The 13,546-nt window shown below is 37.2% G+C and overlaps 1 protein-coding gene across 2 annotated transcripts; it reads right to left on the bottom strand.

The window, feature by feature from the left end:
• Window positions 1-1,092: 1,092 nt before the first annotated feature.
• Window positions 1,093-6,837, bottom strand: LOC122664606 (chaperone protein dnaJ A6-like). 2 transcript variants are annotated; one of them, XM_043860497.1, is made up of 8 exons: window positions 6,697-6,837; window positions 5,531-5,731; window positions 3,869-4,034; window positions 3,600-3,741; window positions 2,408-2,541; window positions 2,179-2,321; window positions 1,861-2,059; window positions 1,093-1,759 (listed from the first exon to the last, which is right to left on the bottom strand). In XM_043860497.1, exons 2-8 carry the CDS (start codon window positions 5,678-5,680, stop codon window positions 1,437-1,439), a joined length of 1,257 nt encoding a protein of 418 aa, XP_043716432.1. In that variant the 5' UTR covers window positions 5,681-5,731; window positions 6,697-6,837; the 3' UTR covers window positions 1,093-1,436. The 2 variants fall into 2 exon arrangements, with proteins under 2 accessions (XP_043716432.1, XP_043716433.1); XM_043860498.1 differs by having other exon boundaries at window positions 5,531-5,690.
• Window positions 6,838-13,546: the final 6,709 nt, after the last annotated feature.

Below are 13,546 nucleotides of genomic sequence, written 5' to 3'. Positions count from 1 at the left end.
CTAAAAGAGTTTATAAATAGGGTAAGAGAACGCTTCCTTATCGAGTGTGGTGCACGGTCTATGTGCCCAGATACAGGGCCATAATAAATTACCGTCGTGCCGACAAGGATTGCTGTCTTTCCATGCGATCATGTGTCTGTGCACTAAGCTCCCACAATTGTGGGGTTTGGCAAAGATCGTAATGTATGCAGCCTTAGCTCCGCTTCGCAGAGAGGCAGTTTCTCAACTCGAACCCCTGACCATTAGATTGTTACGGAGGTCTACCCCATGATTTCCTCATTAAAAAAAAAAAATTTTAAACCCCTTACCCAATGTCCTTATGGCTGATGTCTTTGGATACGATTGTAATGTACCCTGTGACGCCGTTTCTGTTACATTAGCAAAACCCAAACAAGGGAGGAGCTCATCAACATCAAACCTTGGGAACAAGAGATAAAACCAGTCTAGCCCCGGAGGCTCAAAACTAAGCCCACATTTAAACCTGTAAGCCCAAAACTTTGGAATAAAAGTCATCATTTTCACGTCAAATTGCTTGTGATTTGTACAGGGAAACTGATTTCTGTGGGGGGAGGAGCGTTGCACCTACGCCCAGAAAGGAGAGGGCAAAATAACTGCCTCTGTTGATGCTTACGTATGCGCTCCATTGCACCCTCCACCCCCCCCCCCCACAGGAAACACTTCCCCCATTTGTATATTTCTTATAACCTTGCGTATGTACATCTCTCATGTTTGTTTTTTTTTGGTTAAATACATCTCTCATGCTTGAAAACTCCTAATATGGAACTAACCCTAACCTTGATGATGTCCCATACAGGGATCATCTTATCAGCTTTTATTTATAACATTTTACTCAACTCAAAGCCATGTTCTACATTAATAGATAAAGGATTCAGAGGCTCAGACTCACCTCTTCAACAAACCAACCCCAAACCCAAACCCCAACACCCACCCACCCCCAAAAAAAAAAAAAGAAGTTAATGTTGGATTCAGCTTAACCTAATAAATTTCTTGGTTAACTACCAAAAAATAAATAATAATAATACAATAATAATGACAAGCCCACCCAATCCCATCTAAGAACAAAAAAATTTGAAACATCGCAGCTCGATCCAACTGGGGAGACCACCAAAATAAGATGAGAACTTTTGAGCAGCATTAAAATCAATTCAAAAATAAGCATTAAGAAATAAATAATGCTGGCCAAATTCAATCCCATGGTTCTAAAAGGCACCAATAATAACCCAAAATTTAAAAAAAAAAATTTGAGAGAAATAAATCGAGACAGCCAGCCGGCACCTAACCACCATTCTGACCTTCCTCTTAAGTGGCAATAACAATATGAAAATACCTCCTAGGTAAAAGCAGGCCTTTCCTTAATGTGAAGATCATGGGCAGGGGGGTTGAAAAGCTGGGGAAGGGGGAGAGAGCCAGGATTTCTATTGTTGTGCACACTGCACTCGAGGCATCGATGGTTCATCATCCTCGTCGTACGCTTCCTGCTGTTGCTGCTGCTGTTTCCGCCTCATCTCCTCGTCAATGTTGACGTCATGCAAGGAGGTCTCCTCGCACTCATCCAGCTCCATCTCTGATAATTGGCTGCTAGATCTTGGTGGTAGGATTGTCTCTAAGCAACGGCACTGGTCTAAGGAAATAACCCCAGAATCTGGGAATTCTACATTGAACTGGATGTACAGTCGGCCCTTCATAAAAGGCCTCCCATGGTGTGGCATCCCCTCATCATTAATCGCCTTGTATTGACCTGAATAGCAAAGTAAAAAAGGAAAATGTTGGTTTTTTATGGAGAGAGAATCAGGCAAGATGACTTCCATGTACTACAAAGAGATAGAAATCATATAATACCAGGCTTGATAATCTCGCCAGGATTCGATTTGATCAGTAATTGCCTGCCATCAAGGTGGGTTAAAGCAAACTGGAAGCCACAGAGAGCCTCCGTCAAACCAAGTGTGTGTTCTACATAGAGATCATCGTACTTCCGCTTGAACTTCGGGTGCTCCTTAAGTTGCAACACAAAAACAATGTCCCCAGTAATGGTATCGGGCTGCAAACAATAGGCGGGCACAGAACATTAGTAACATTAGTAACATCAGAATCGATGTAAAGTTTTACCACAAGGACTCCAAAGGTAAATGCCTAAGATGAAGTTTCCATAGCCCTTACAGCTTCATCTGCTTCACCCTGGAATACAATTTTCTGGCCATGCTGCATTCCTTTCTCAACATGAACCTCCAGCACCTTCTTCTCCTGAGTAACCTTGTTCCCTTTACAGTTTGGGCATCTATCTTTCTCACTGATAACCTCACCTGCACCAAGATATGTTTAAAATGAGGGTTCATAGTGACAATGTAAACAGCAGCTGTGTTGCAGAACTGGAGCTCCATTTAAATACCTGAGCCTCTGCATTCTGGGCAAACATGCTGCATCTGTTGGATCATGCCTGGTCCAATCTGTCTGGTTGAGACCTTCATTCCAATACCTTGGCATCCAAAACATCTTCCAGATGACCCACTCTTTGACCCTTTACTGAAATCATTTCAGATGCATATTAGAGACCAGTACAGTATATAGGTAATACACATTCAAGTATGCCAGGGTAGCAAAAATTCAAAATCAACAGCAATTTCTGTAGATGAAAAACAGGCGCATGAAAACATTAGAAAAATTAAACCACGAAACCAAGCAAAGGTAAACGACATCAACTTGGCAAGTACAGTAAGTTAAGAATTATCCGACTCCAACTAAAAGCTTATTAACTAGAATTAGTTTTCATTTAAAATCTGGTCTGTCTTCCCCCCCCCCCCCTTGTGATCCTGTCACAAGTTGATCTCTCATTGGATTTCAGTGGGGTTCGGGATGAACACTGCATTAGATTCATAAAAACATAAATTAGAAAATGACTGAATGTTCATCCACAATCACAGCTAGAGATTACTAGAACAAGAATCAGCAATTGATATGATGATCCATCTACAACCACCAGTCAACAAAATGACCTTTGACTAGCTAAAAAAATACTTGGGGCAGAATGTCAAGTTCTGATCCATATCAGTTTTTTTTGACCAAATTAAATTCCATATAGTATTGCCTCTAGTAACATATGCCCTTCAGTTTAAAAGTGTGAATTCATTACAAAACATTACAGAACCTCTCTTCATTTCATCCACCCTGCTCTCATTCTACAGGCATTATGGCTAGCCCTCTATCCTACCCGCTTATTACTACCTTTTAAGATGGCTTTTATAAGCCAAAACTGGTGTAAATTTCTGTGGTCAATATAGAATTTCTTGACATCAGTAATCTTCTATTCACAAAAAGTCAATGAATAGAACAATGAAGTTTATGAAGAAAACACATGCATTTGGAATCATTACACATAAAACAAGAACAAATGATAAGCCTCCCATTAGTGCTCCGTCATAACTTCAGAGCCCATTTCTGTAGTTCTACTCCACTCTGTAGACGTAATGCATCCTCCAACAATGAACTAATTTGCATGCAGAACCATACTTGATCGGACATTCACATCCACCCACCACAACTACCAGAAAGTAGTAATAACAGCAAATGGATAGAGGTAATACCCTTTACATTTTGGGCAGAGTATGTTTCTCGACAGAGAAAGCTTCTTAGATGTTCCATTGTACAAGTCCTCTAGAGAAACCTTCAAGGTATGGACTACATCTTCACCTTGTTTCTGTCTTCTGCCTCTTGAGCTACCACCACCTACAAATTTTAAATAGTGAAAAAAGGAAGAAGGAAATCCATAACATATCCTTAACAGGAAGTGGAAAAAATCACACAACTATAGCACATAGTTAATATAGAGACACTAAATGCAGAAATTCCTTACCACCAAAACCTCCCCCACCAAAGAATGATTCGAATATATCAAAAGGATTGTGAGAGCCACCACCTCCTCCCATTCCTTCCTTAAGTGCATCTTCACCATACTGGTCATATACTTCTCTTTTCTCAGGATCACTAAGAACTTCGTAAGCCTGAGCCAACTCCTTGAACTGATTCCAAAACCAATGCACAATCAATAAATAAAAAAAACCTATGTACAAAATTCCACAAACTAGAATATCAACTTTTGCATAAGATATGAAAAAGGAAATTCTGTATTTGACCATGAAAAAGATGTATTAAAATCAAACTTACAACTTGGGAACCAAACAAAAAACACACTGGTAATGTGCTTGCACAATTGTGTAAATATAGTTAACTTTTAATCATCAAACAAAAATCAGTTGATGAAAAGAAAGAAATGGAAAAAATCAGTTAATGAAAAGAAAGAAATGGAAAAAATTAGTTTAAAATAAGTACAGGTTTATGGAAACATAAAAAATATATAATACGTGCCAACTTCTCTTCCTAAGACAATACTAAAAAATTAGAGGGTGCTCAGAGAAAAAGTTGCTAATAAGGTAACAATGAAATCATAAAGTATCCAACACAGACTGCAATGCTGAATAGTGTATTGAACACATTCAACATGCGGCAAGCATCGAAACCCAAAACATTTAAGCAAATAATGGACTTAAAATTAAGTCACCTACTTCCTATAAAATACATACTATATGTTGTTCACTTGAAGGACTGTGTTTCTGAATTCCATAGATCAGATAATAAATTCCAAGCTACAGTAGCACATCAACAGTTTTCTTTTACCCTATTACACCACACAGAGGAAGATAGTATGTTTTTCCAGGCTTGGATTACTTCCAATTAAGAATTATTTAAGAATCTGAAACTTACTACCATGTTCAGTCGAGTTACTTCTACCTTAAAGGATCATGCATTAGTGATCAGTTCTAGACACTACAGTACCAGAAGGTAGCTGATGGCCAGAGACCTAAGCTAAGACAATATTCATGAACCTTCAGAAATGCCAGCTCAAGCATGTCACCAAACTGTACTTGAATGCAAAACCAAAGAATTGCATGTATGCCACGGAGAGGGAGTATCCAAAAAAAATTGCAGTTTGTAACCATAGATGTAGGAAATCTCAACAATAAATAGAAAGGCATTTCTTTTCCTCCTTTATTAATATCTACAATACATATGAGCTGTTCATATCTCTGTAATCAGACCCCTAAACATTTAAAAATATCATCATCCCTTTTCATGGGGTATTCAACATTTGTTTTCTGTTCTGGCAACCATGCTATAGAACTAAATCAAACGGTTAACAGATGCCAACAGGAGCCATTGGTTGGTGCAATGGTAGAAGTATGAACTGCTAACATGATGGTGAAAGTTTGAGTCTGAGAGCGACCACTTTGTGGATAAATGCCAAAGGTTAAACGATCACTAATACACATGTCCTCGGACTCTGCTAAAGCAGGACTTCTGAAAAACTAAGGCACTTTAATAGATCCCACAAAGATTGAAAATTCTTAACGTGTCCATGAATACATAATTCACATTAGGTGCAGAGAAGCCCATACTAAAAATCAAATTTAAGAGAATCTGGCTGAAGTTAGAAAAGAGGTGAGAAAGAAAGACTCACTTTCTCAGGGTCACCACCTTTGTCGGGATGATTCTTTATGGCAGCTTTCCTATATGCCTTTTTGAGCTCATCTTGACTTGCACTTTTTGAGACACCAAGAATCTCATAGTATTTGGTGTTATCACTCTTCTTTGGAGCACGGCCAAACATGATTGCAGCACTTCAACACACCACACACTAATATCAAATTCACTGCTGATTCTGAGCTCCAACATGCAAAAGAAGGGAGGGAAAAAAAAGGGAGTTGTGTGAATAAAAGAATAAAGTATCCACACACATGCACGAGCACGATGGTCGAAATTATCAATATTTGGCTATGAAAGGAATAAAAAAGTAAAAAAGAGAATCTTTGCATAGGAAAATCAAACTAAAACATTCCAACTTTATAAATGTACCCAAACACAAAAACACTAAACAAACATTAAGCACTACCAGCAAACGTTATGCACAAATTTATGAATAATTCAATGATGCAAGTAAATTAAATAGCCAAAAAAATATTCCTTTGTGGAGATGAATGCAGCAAACTATCTTCTTCTGCCACGATGGAAAGAGATCATCAGAGCTACAACGATCTAGGAATTAGCAAAATAACTCTGTTCACCAACTTAAAATCGGGAGGAAGAAAAAAGGAGAGTATGAACTACAATTATGGGCAAGAGAAAGAGACAGTATAGTTAGTGCCCAAATCAGACACAATAGATCGAAATATCCATTCGTACAAAACAATTTTCCAATTAAGGAAACTAAGCACACAAGCATAACAAAGGATGTGTTTTTGTGCATGTTTATGCGTGCGAGGAACCCTATAGCATCATCACCAATAACAATTTGGAGGGTAAAGGAGGGCTAAAGTTCGTTCATCATCGAAAACACAAAAGAGGGTTCATACTGCAAAGGAACCCACCATCACAGTCTGTAAGCCAAACCCCACAACAGATAAAAAAAAAATTTAACAGGTAACAAAAGGCAAAGTCAAATTCGAAATAAATCTGAGAACAAAATTCACACATATTAGCTTATAAAGACGCAAAAAAGAATTCACCTAACAAAGCGATATAAGAAAACCTAATCTATAACCGATTTTGTGGTTATTTTCTTCGGATTGAAGGAAAATAAATCAGATCCCAGAAAGGAAAATATAGGGAGAGAGATAGAGATCTTACAGGTTCTGTGTTGAGATGAGCGGGAAGCAAAGCAGCAGAAAGAGAGAGAGATCTCGAAAGAGGGTCTCGTCTCCCCTAACGCTTCGCGGAGAAGTTTACCGCCTTTGTTGACGGTCTGCTTATAGTCTGATTTGCTGATAGAAAAATATCCATTTTAACAACCAACAGAAAAAAATGAAAAACGCTACCCAAAGGGCAGTTCGGGCAGATTTTTCAGTGAATCTTGACCGTTCGTAATTGATGACCTACGGTAACAGAAGGAGTTTGGGATGAACGAGAAGCGGCTCTATTAATTATTAAATACGTGTGAATTAGAAAGTAAGTAACAATTACTGTTTGTGGTTGAGTGTGATTGGTAGGTAGTCTTTAATTGTTCCGTCAGCCCGGGGTACAAGCCACGTTATTCCTTGTGCATAGAAAATACTCCTTGCTCCGATTCCATATTGGAAAGCAATTTCATCACATGGTTTATAATCTCGGATTGGATCGGATCGGTCAAAATCGAGCGAATTGGATTGATATCGATCTAGATCGATCTTGAATTATGACCGATTCTATCCGGTATTAGTTGATCGTTCATTGGATCGGTCAACTTGGTCAGATGGCCAGAATCTTGGGATAGTATTGATCATCACGATCCTAAAATGGTTCATAATCTCGGAATTGGATCGGTTGATTTACCCAAATTGGATCAATCGTGATTTTTCGTGTACTTCTATTTTTTTGATATTTTCTAATCAATACTAACCGATACAGTAATGATCTAGTAAAATCAGATTTTTTGTCATTTATCACCAATTTTGACCGATCTGACTCAATATAAGTATCGGCCTGATTGACCCTGAGACCAATCCCAATATTACGAACCATGATTCCATGCCATTAATTTTTGAGAACCACGCGCAATGGGTGGCTGCGATGTGTAAAAAAACGCACCTTGGGTTCGAGCCCCCAAGTTCTCATCAAAAATAAAGTTAAACCATTAGATATCGGAAAAAATCCATTTAACCACGTTTGTTAGATGATAAAAATGAGGTGGGAATGTTATCGGACTGGGTCTTAGAGGGATCTTTACTTTTTCCACTCAAAGAAACCTAAGTCTTTTGTTTTTTTGTGAGATTTTAGATAGGATATGGGTGGAATTTTTAAGTGTCACATAAACAAACAAACCATTTAATATTGTTTTCGGAGCTTTTGTAAGTGCATCACCCTGGGTTTAACAAACAAGCTTGAGGTGGGATGTTGAAGTATCACATCAATATTTTTCCACCCAAATTCTCCCACCCTACCTAAATCCCTGTCAAACAACGAGGCCTTGTGTACTAACTTATATTCCTATGTATGACAAATGCATGAATGCACCCTCATTGGTAGTCTTAAATTTTTAAGGGTTTGTTTGTGTTTGCAATGTAGATAGCTCCGACAACATTGAAACAATCGAAACAATTGACCAAACTCCATATAGGTTTATTATTGGTTTTGGTTTTCAGAAACTATTGAAAGATCGAAACTAATCAAATTGACTTAAACAACAAGAAAAAAAAATTTATAAATCAACTAAACTACTGAAACAACAATAAAAACGATAAAATTGAAGGAAAAGAAAACCTAATTTTTTTTTATAAAAATTAATATTTTATTTAAATTTTTTTATATAAAAAAATGAGACCGTATTAATAATAGACCGATAAGGGACTGCTAAATGAAACCGATAACGAATCAAAACCGACCAAACAAATAGCTATTGGTTTTCATTTGTTTTTTTAACCAAACCCATTATCGATTAGTTTTGATTTAGCCCGATAAATACACAAAATGGGGAGAAAACAGCTGAAGTTGGACCAAACCAACTATTTGACACTCATATTTAAATGTAAATAGGGAACCATGCTGTCTTTTTTGTACACGGAATTCCAATCCTATTCAAGTTACTATGTGACAAAAACGATACATAGTTACAAAACTTAATTGTCACCAATGTTCAAGAATTGATGATGGATGTGACACATCTCTTTGGCTTGATAATTGGCATTCTAATAGAATTTTCATTTCTAGATCTGATGATTATATACGATATGATGTTGGTTTTGATATACTGGCCAAAATCTAATCTATTATCCAATATGGTATTTGGTATCAAGGTGTTAGGACCTCCAATAATCTAATTGACGGCTAATCATCTCTCTCTTCTTCTATGATGAGACCTAGGAGCAGTGGTGACTTGTTCTATGGCTCCCAAGCTCTTCAATGAAAGTTAGCTCTGCATTTGCCTGGAATTTAATTAGGTCAAAATCCTTAAAGGGTCCTTAACATATGATTATTCTGTTTAGTTCGAATATTCATAAACATAGTTTTTACTACTTGACGTGCTCTGTCATTCTCTCTCCCTACTCAAGAATTCCTCCTAAAGAGAAATTTATTAATCTCGAATTGTTGTGTATGTTGGAACTTCATAGAAAATATGGATCACTTTTTCTTTTTTTGCCCATTTTCTAGATTTATTTGGAAATGGGTTCTAAGTAAGTGTTGGCTTCATCAAAGAACAAACATCCTCTTTCAGGGATAATAAAAATGGATCTTAAACAAAAAATAGTGATAAATCAATCGATGATTATATTCGATCGAAGGCCTGCCCTCAATGTTGTCGTTCATCATGTTTGGTGGAAAATAAAAAAGGGAAGATAAGTCTCCTTGTCGCACACTATAGAACACATCTGAGAAACTATTACTTTTAAGATCAGAAATAGGCTTCTCCCAATTTGTTCAGTGAGCCCAGAGACTGTTCAAAATAGGCATCTAGCCACATGTTGGGACCTTCGTCTTATTTCTCCATCCTACCCATGGTTCTTGAAGTATCATCATTTTATTGCTATTTCTTCCTCCCCTATATTTTTTATGTATCATCATTTATTAATTGTTTTCCCCATCCTTGTCTTTTAATGTATCATCTTTGATTGCTTGTTTTTTATCTTTTGTCAAGGGATCCTCCCTTAGGCTTGCATCTTTTGGCTTTGAATCTGTAGTTTTCTCTCGTGTTAATATATTTTCCATTAAAAAAAAATTACAATATAAATATTGATTTGGGAAAAAGAATTTTGTCCGGGAGTGTGGCCTATGTCAGTACTCTCATGAGTCTATCTCTCTCCTCCTCATGTGAAAAGACATTTCTGCCCCTTGTTTTGAGGAGGAGAGAGATAAATACATGGAAGTACAAGCGTAGACCATACTCCACGAGAGAAAACTAGTATTGCAATGGATGAAGCTGAAGCTTTGCTGCTCGATCTTCCTGGTTGTATGCTTTTTACTCTGGTCATTGTAGCTCTAAAGAAAGTTAAGGTGTAGCATGCCCGACAGTAGTTGTTACGGTCTGACTTTTTTTATCCGAATCCTAACCCGAATCCGAATGTAGATCCGAAATCCGAAGTCGTGGCATCGTGTGCGTTATGGAGTATTGATTTGATGTTCGAACGGGTAGAAGATAAAGAAGGAATCCCAGTGGTAACCCGTCGCTTGTCAGTAAAACGACAGATACCTTTCCCGTGCGATTGTGGGATCCACACGCGAATGTACAACTCGTGGTAAGAGATCCTAACTGCGTATTAGGTATTTTTAATATTTTAACTTTGTCTGTGTGGGTTCGCTTACGGAACGCATCGACTTTTAGATGTTCCGACACGGAGAAATCAACCCTGCCTGTACCAGCTTTTTCGCCACAAGCCCGATGCTTGATGATTAAGAACTGTCTTGGGAATTTTCAACGTTGAGAATGAAACCCTGCTCCTAGATTTTTCATCGGACCTACGGTGTGGGCCTCACGCGTAATCAAAGTTAGAAAGTCCAATTTTAATCTTAATTAATTCCTAACTAATCAAACCTTACAAGTAGGTGTAAGGTGTCAATACCAAACATAAATAAGTAGCCACTTGGCTAAGTTAGATTTAACTAAGTTAAATAAAATATATTAACTAATTCATTTTTCCTATTCACTTCACCAAACTGAAAACGTGGAAGCAGAGAAGAAAAAGAAGAAGAAGAAGAAGAAGAAGAAGAAGAGAAGAAGAGCAGAAGAGAAGAAGAGAAGAAAAGGAAGACCTAGGGATTTCCGTTATTGGTTTTAGAGGTAAGAACCTCACTCCCTCTTCCAATTTTCTAAGAAAACTCATGGCTGATTTGTTGAACCTCTTTTCCTCCCCTTTCTTTTGATCTCATATTTGATTTTCCTTCTTTACTATGATCTTAATACTAAATCCATCTCTAATCTGAGAATTTAAATATCCAACTTGTATGCATAAAAATCTACTTGGAAGATTACTGATTTGATCAAATCTTCTTCAAGCATGATCAAACTTTATTAGAAGACTTCACTTGGTTCTAGTTTAGATGAATTACTAACAATTATCATCTATTATGTTAAGCATGGTTTTGTAACTTATTCCAGCCATGTATTGATGATAGTTGGATTCAATTAAAACTCAAATTACTCCATACATGTTGATCCTTAAACTCTAACCTAACCCCAATTCTATTTTGATTATGATTAGAGATCAATTCTAGTCTTTTATACCAAAGTAAAACAATTGGAAATTGATTTCTGCTATGATTGGTCAAGTCCATGAACTAAAACACAATTTCCTTGTCTATGTTAAAATCCAAACCCAAAGACTACATTAAATTCTGTTTCAGAGATATTACCTAACCATTCATGTCATACAGATCAATTTGTACCAATTGCAAATAGATTCTGTCATGCATGATTGTATTTGCAAACCTGAAACCAAAACCCCTTGCATACAGTCCAAAAATCCCAACTCAGAATTTGTTTTTTTTGAAATTCTGGGCAGCTGGCAGATTGATCTATCGGCAGTCTAGAAGTGATATCTCCCTCTTTTTAACTCGGAATTGAATGATTCTAATTTTTTTAGAAAATAGACTCATAAGAATTTTATTTGTATAGAAATAAAATTTTTCCAATTTCATCTCTAAATGGACTAAGATTTCACTTCAAGATAGGAAACATGTTCTGTCTTCCATTATGGCGGATTGACCTCTGCTTAGTAAAAATGCTACAACTCCATCATCCGAACTTCATTTGCTCTGATTTCAGATTCGTTAGAAACTAGACTCATAGGGATTCATTTTGTTAGAAGAAACCATTGCCTAATTCGACACCTAAATGATCTTAATTGTCCATACAAAATCCTTCATTTTTCCTTTAAATTTCTGTAACTACCGTTAAACCTAAATTGAATTCTAAACCTATTCTAACCTAACCCTATGGCTACCTTAGGATCCCACCAATACTCAAGCATATTTTAATACTTGTGTATGACTTAATAATTATAGGGAACGTTCGTCAAAATCTATCGGCAACCGTCTCGAGCACTATTTCAATCTCGCAAACGCAAACATAACAAGGTAAGTGGGGGTAGGCTTTGATTTCTTTTAAGAGTGTTTATTTCATTCTTAGACGTATTTGCTAGGAATCATTTGCATATTTAAATTCATATTTTATTTATGATATTTATTGATTTTATTGTTTATAACTATTGGTTGTGAATGATATGATGTGGAATGGTTGGCAATATGAATTCTTGAGATAGATTAGATGCTGTAGTCGGCTTGAAAACGAGAGGTATGGTGTACCATAGTATGGGATGCGGGATGCGGGAGCACTGTACACCTCGTACTATGCCATTTAGACTGCATATGGCTAGGAATGTCATTCCTTAGTACTACAACCCTTACCAGCAGGGGTTCAGGTGTTGGGTGATCATAGCTCCCTATCACTGAAGAGTGTGAAGGACGTCAGGATGGGGTCTTGGCTATGATTATCGGGGTCTACCCATGGGAAGGTATATAATACCAACGACCACTGTGGGCTCCATACAACAGTTGAGGTTATGTCTCGGGGCGGTTAAGAAGGAATCGAGAACGTTTCCCGAGTTGTTGTCGTAGCACCGACCTGACTTAGGCATTTGTTTGTTCGGTGGAATTAATATTAAAATTGAACCCATGCATTTAGGATGCATGCTTGTGTGTGTGTGGTCTATCCTTTATTTGCTGGGCTCAGTGAAGCTCACCCCTGTGGAATTTTCTCTTTTTATATGATCCTGCAGGTGAATGCGTTTGTGGCAGAAAAGATTACTTGGAGAACAGGAACTGATGACGTGGTGTTACCTTTTTATTTTCTTTTGTTTATACTATCCTTTTTTGTAGATAAATTTTCACTGTTTATATTTTAGAATAGTTGTGTGTTTGCTCGATAGTCGTGAACTTAGGAATATCGAGCTGTTGGAACTTTCAATGTAAATAATATGTATAAAACTTATAGCACTTTTCTTTCTCTGTACTCTGATCAATATAACACGTGTTATCATGAAATTGTGTTGTGCTTAATTGTGATGTGTACTTACTACATCTGGATCCTGGTGGTCTCCGAATACATCGAGTATTCGGGTTAGCCATCGAATCCTCCCGGGGGATGGTTTCGGGATGTGATAGTAGTGGTTGATAAGTCCTTTATATTTCTTTGGCAAAAGATGATTAAAAAACAAGAAACAAGTTTGACATATTTATAGTTTCAAGTCTATCAAGATTCCTATGGAATTAGAGGAAAGTGACCTGTTTTGTTGGTACTCGTATCATGGATGGTCAAAATTGAGCCAATTCAAGAAGTATCCAATCCAAACCCAGATTTAAAGAGTCATTTTCTTGTTGATTTGAAAGGGTTATCCACCCACAAACAAAATAATAATTTCAACATTCAACCATGGCTGCAATGCGGTTCTAAGTCGATTTCAAGTTTTTAAGTATAGATTCAGTCAAAAGTCTGGCTTGAGATGCATGAATC

The sequence above is a fragment of the Telopea speciosissima genome, chromosome 6, assembly GCF_018873765.1.
Source record: "Telopea speciosissima isolate NSW1024214 ecotype Mountain lineage chromosome 6, Tspe_v1, whole genome shotgun sequence".
Taxonomy (NCBI): domain Eukaryota; kingdom Viridiplantae; phylum Streptophyta; class Magnoliopsida; order Proteales; family Proteaceae; genus Telopea; species Telopea speciosissima.
The sequence above is the reverse complement of the archived record's forward strand: the minus strand, read 5'-3'. Positions and strand labels throughout refer to the sequence as shown.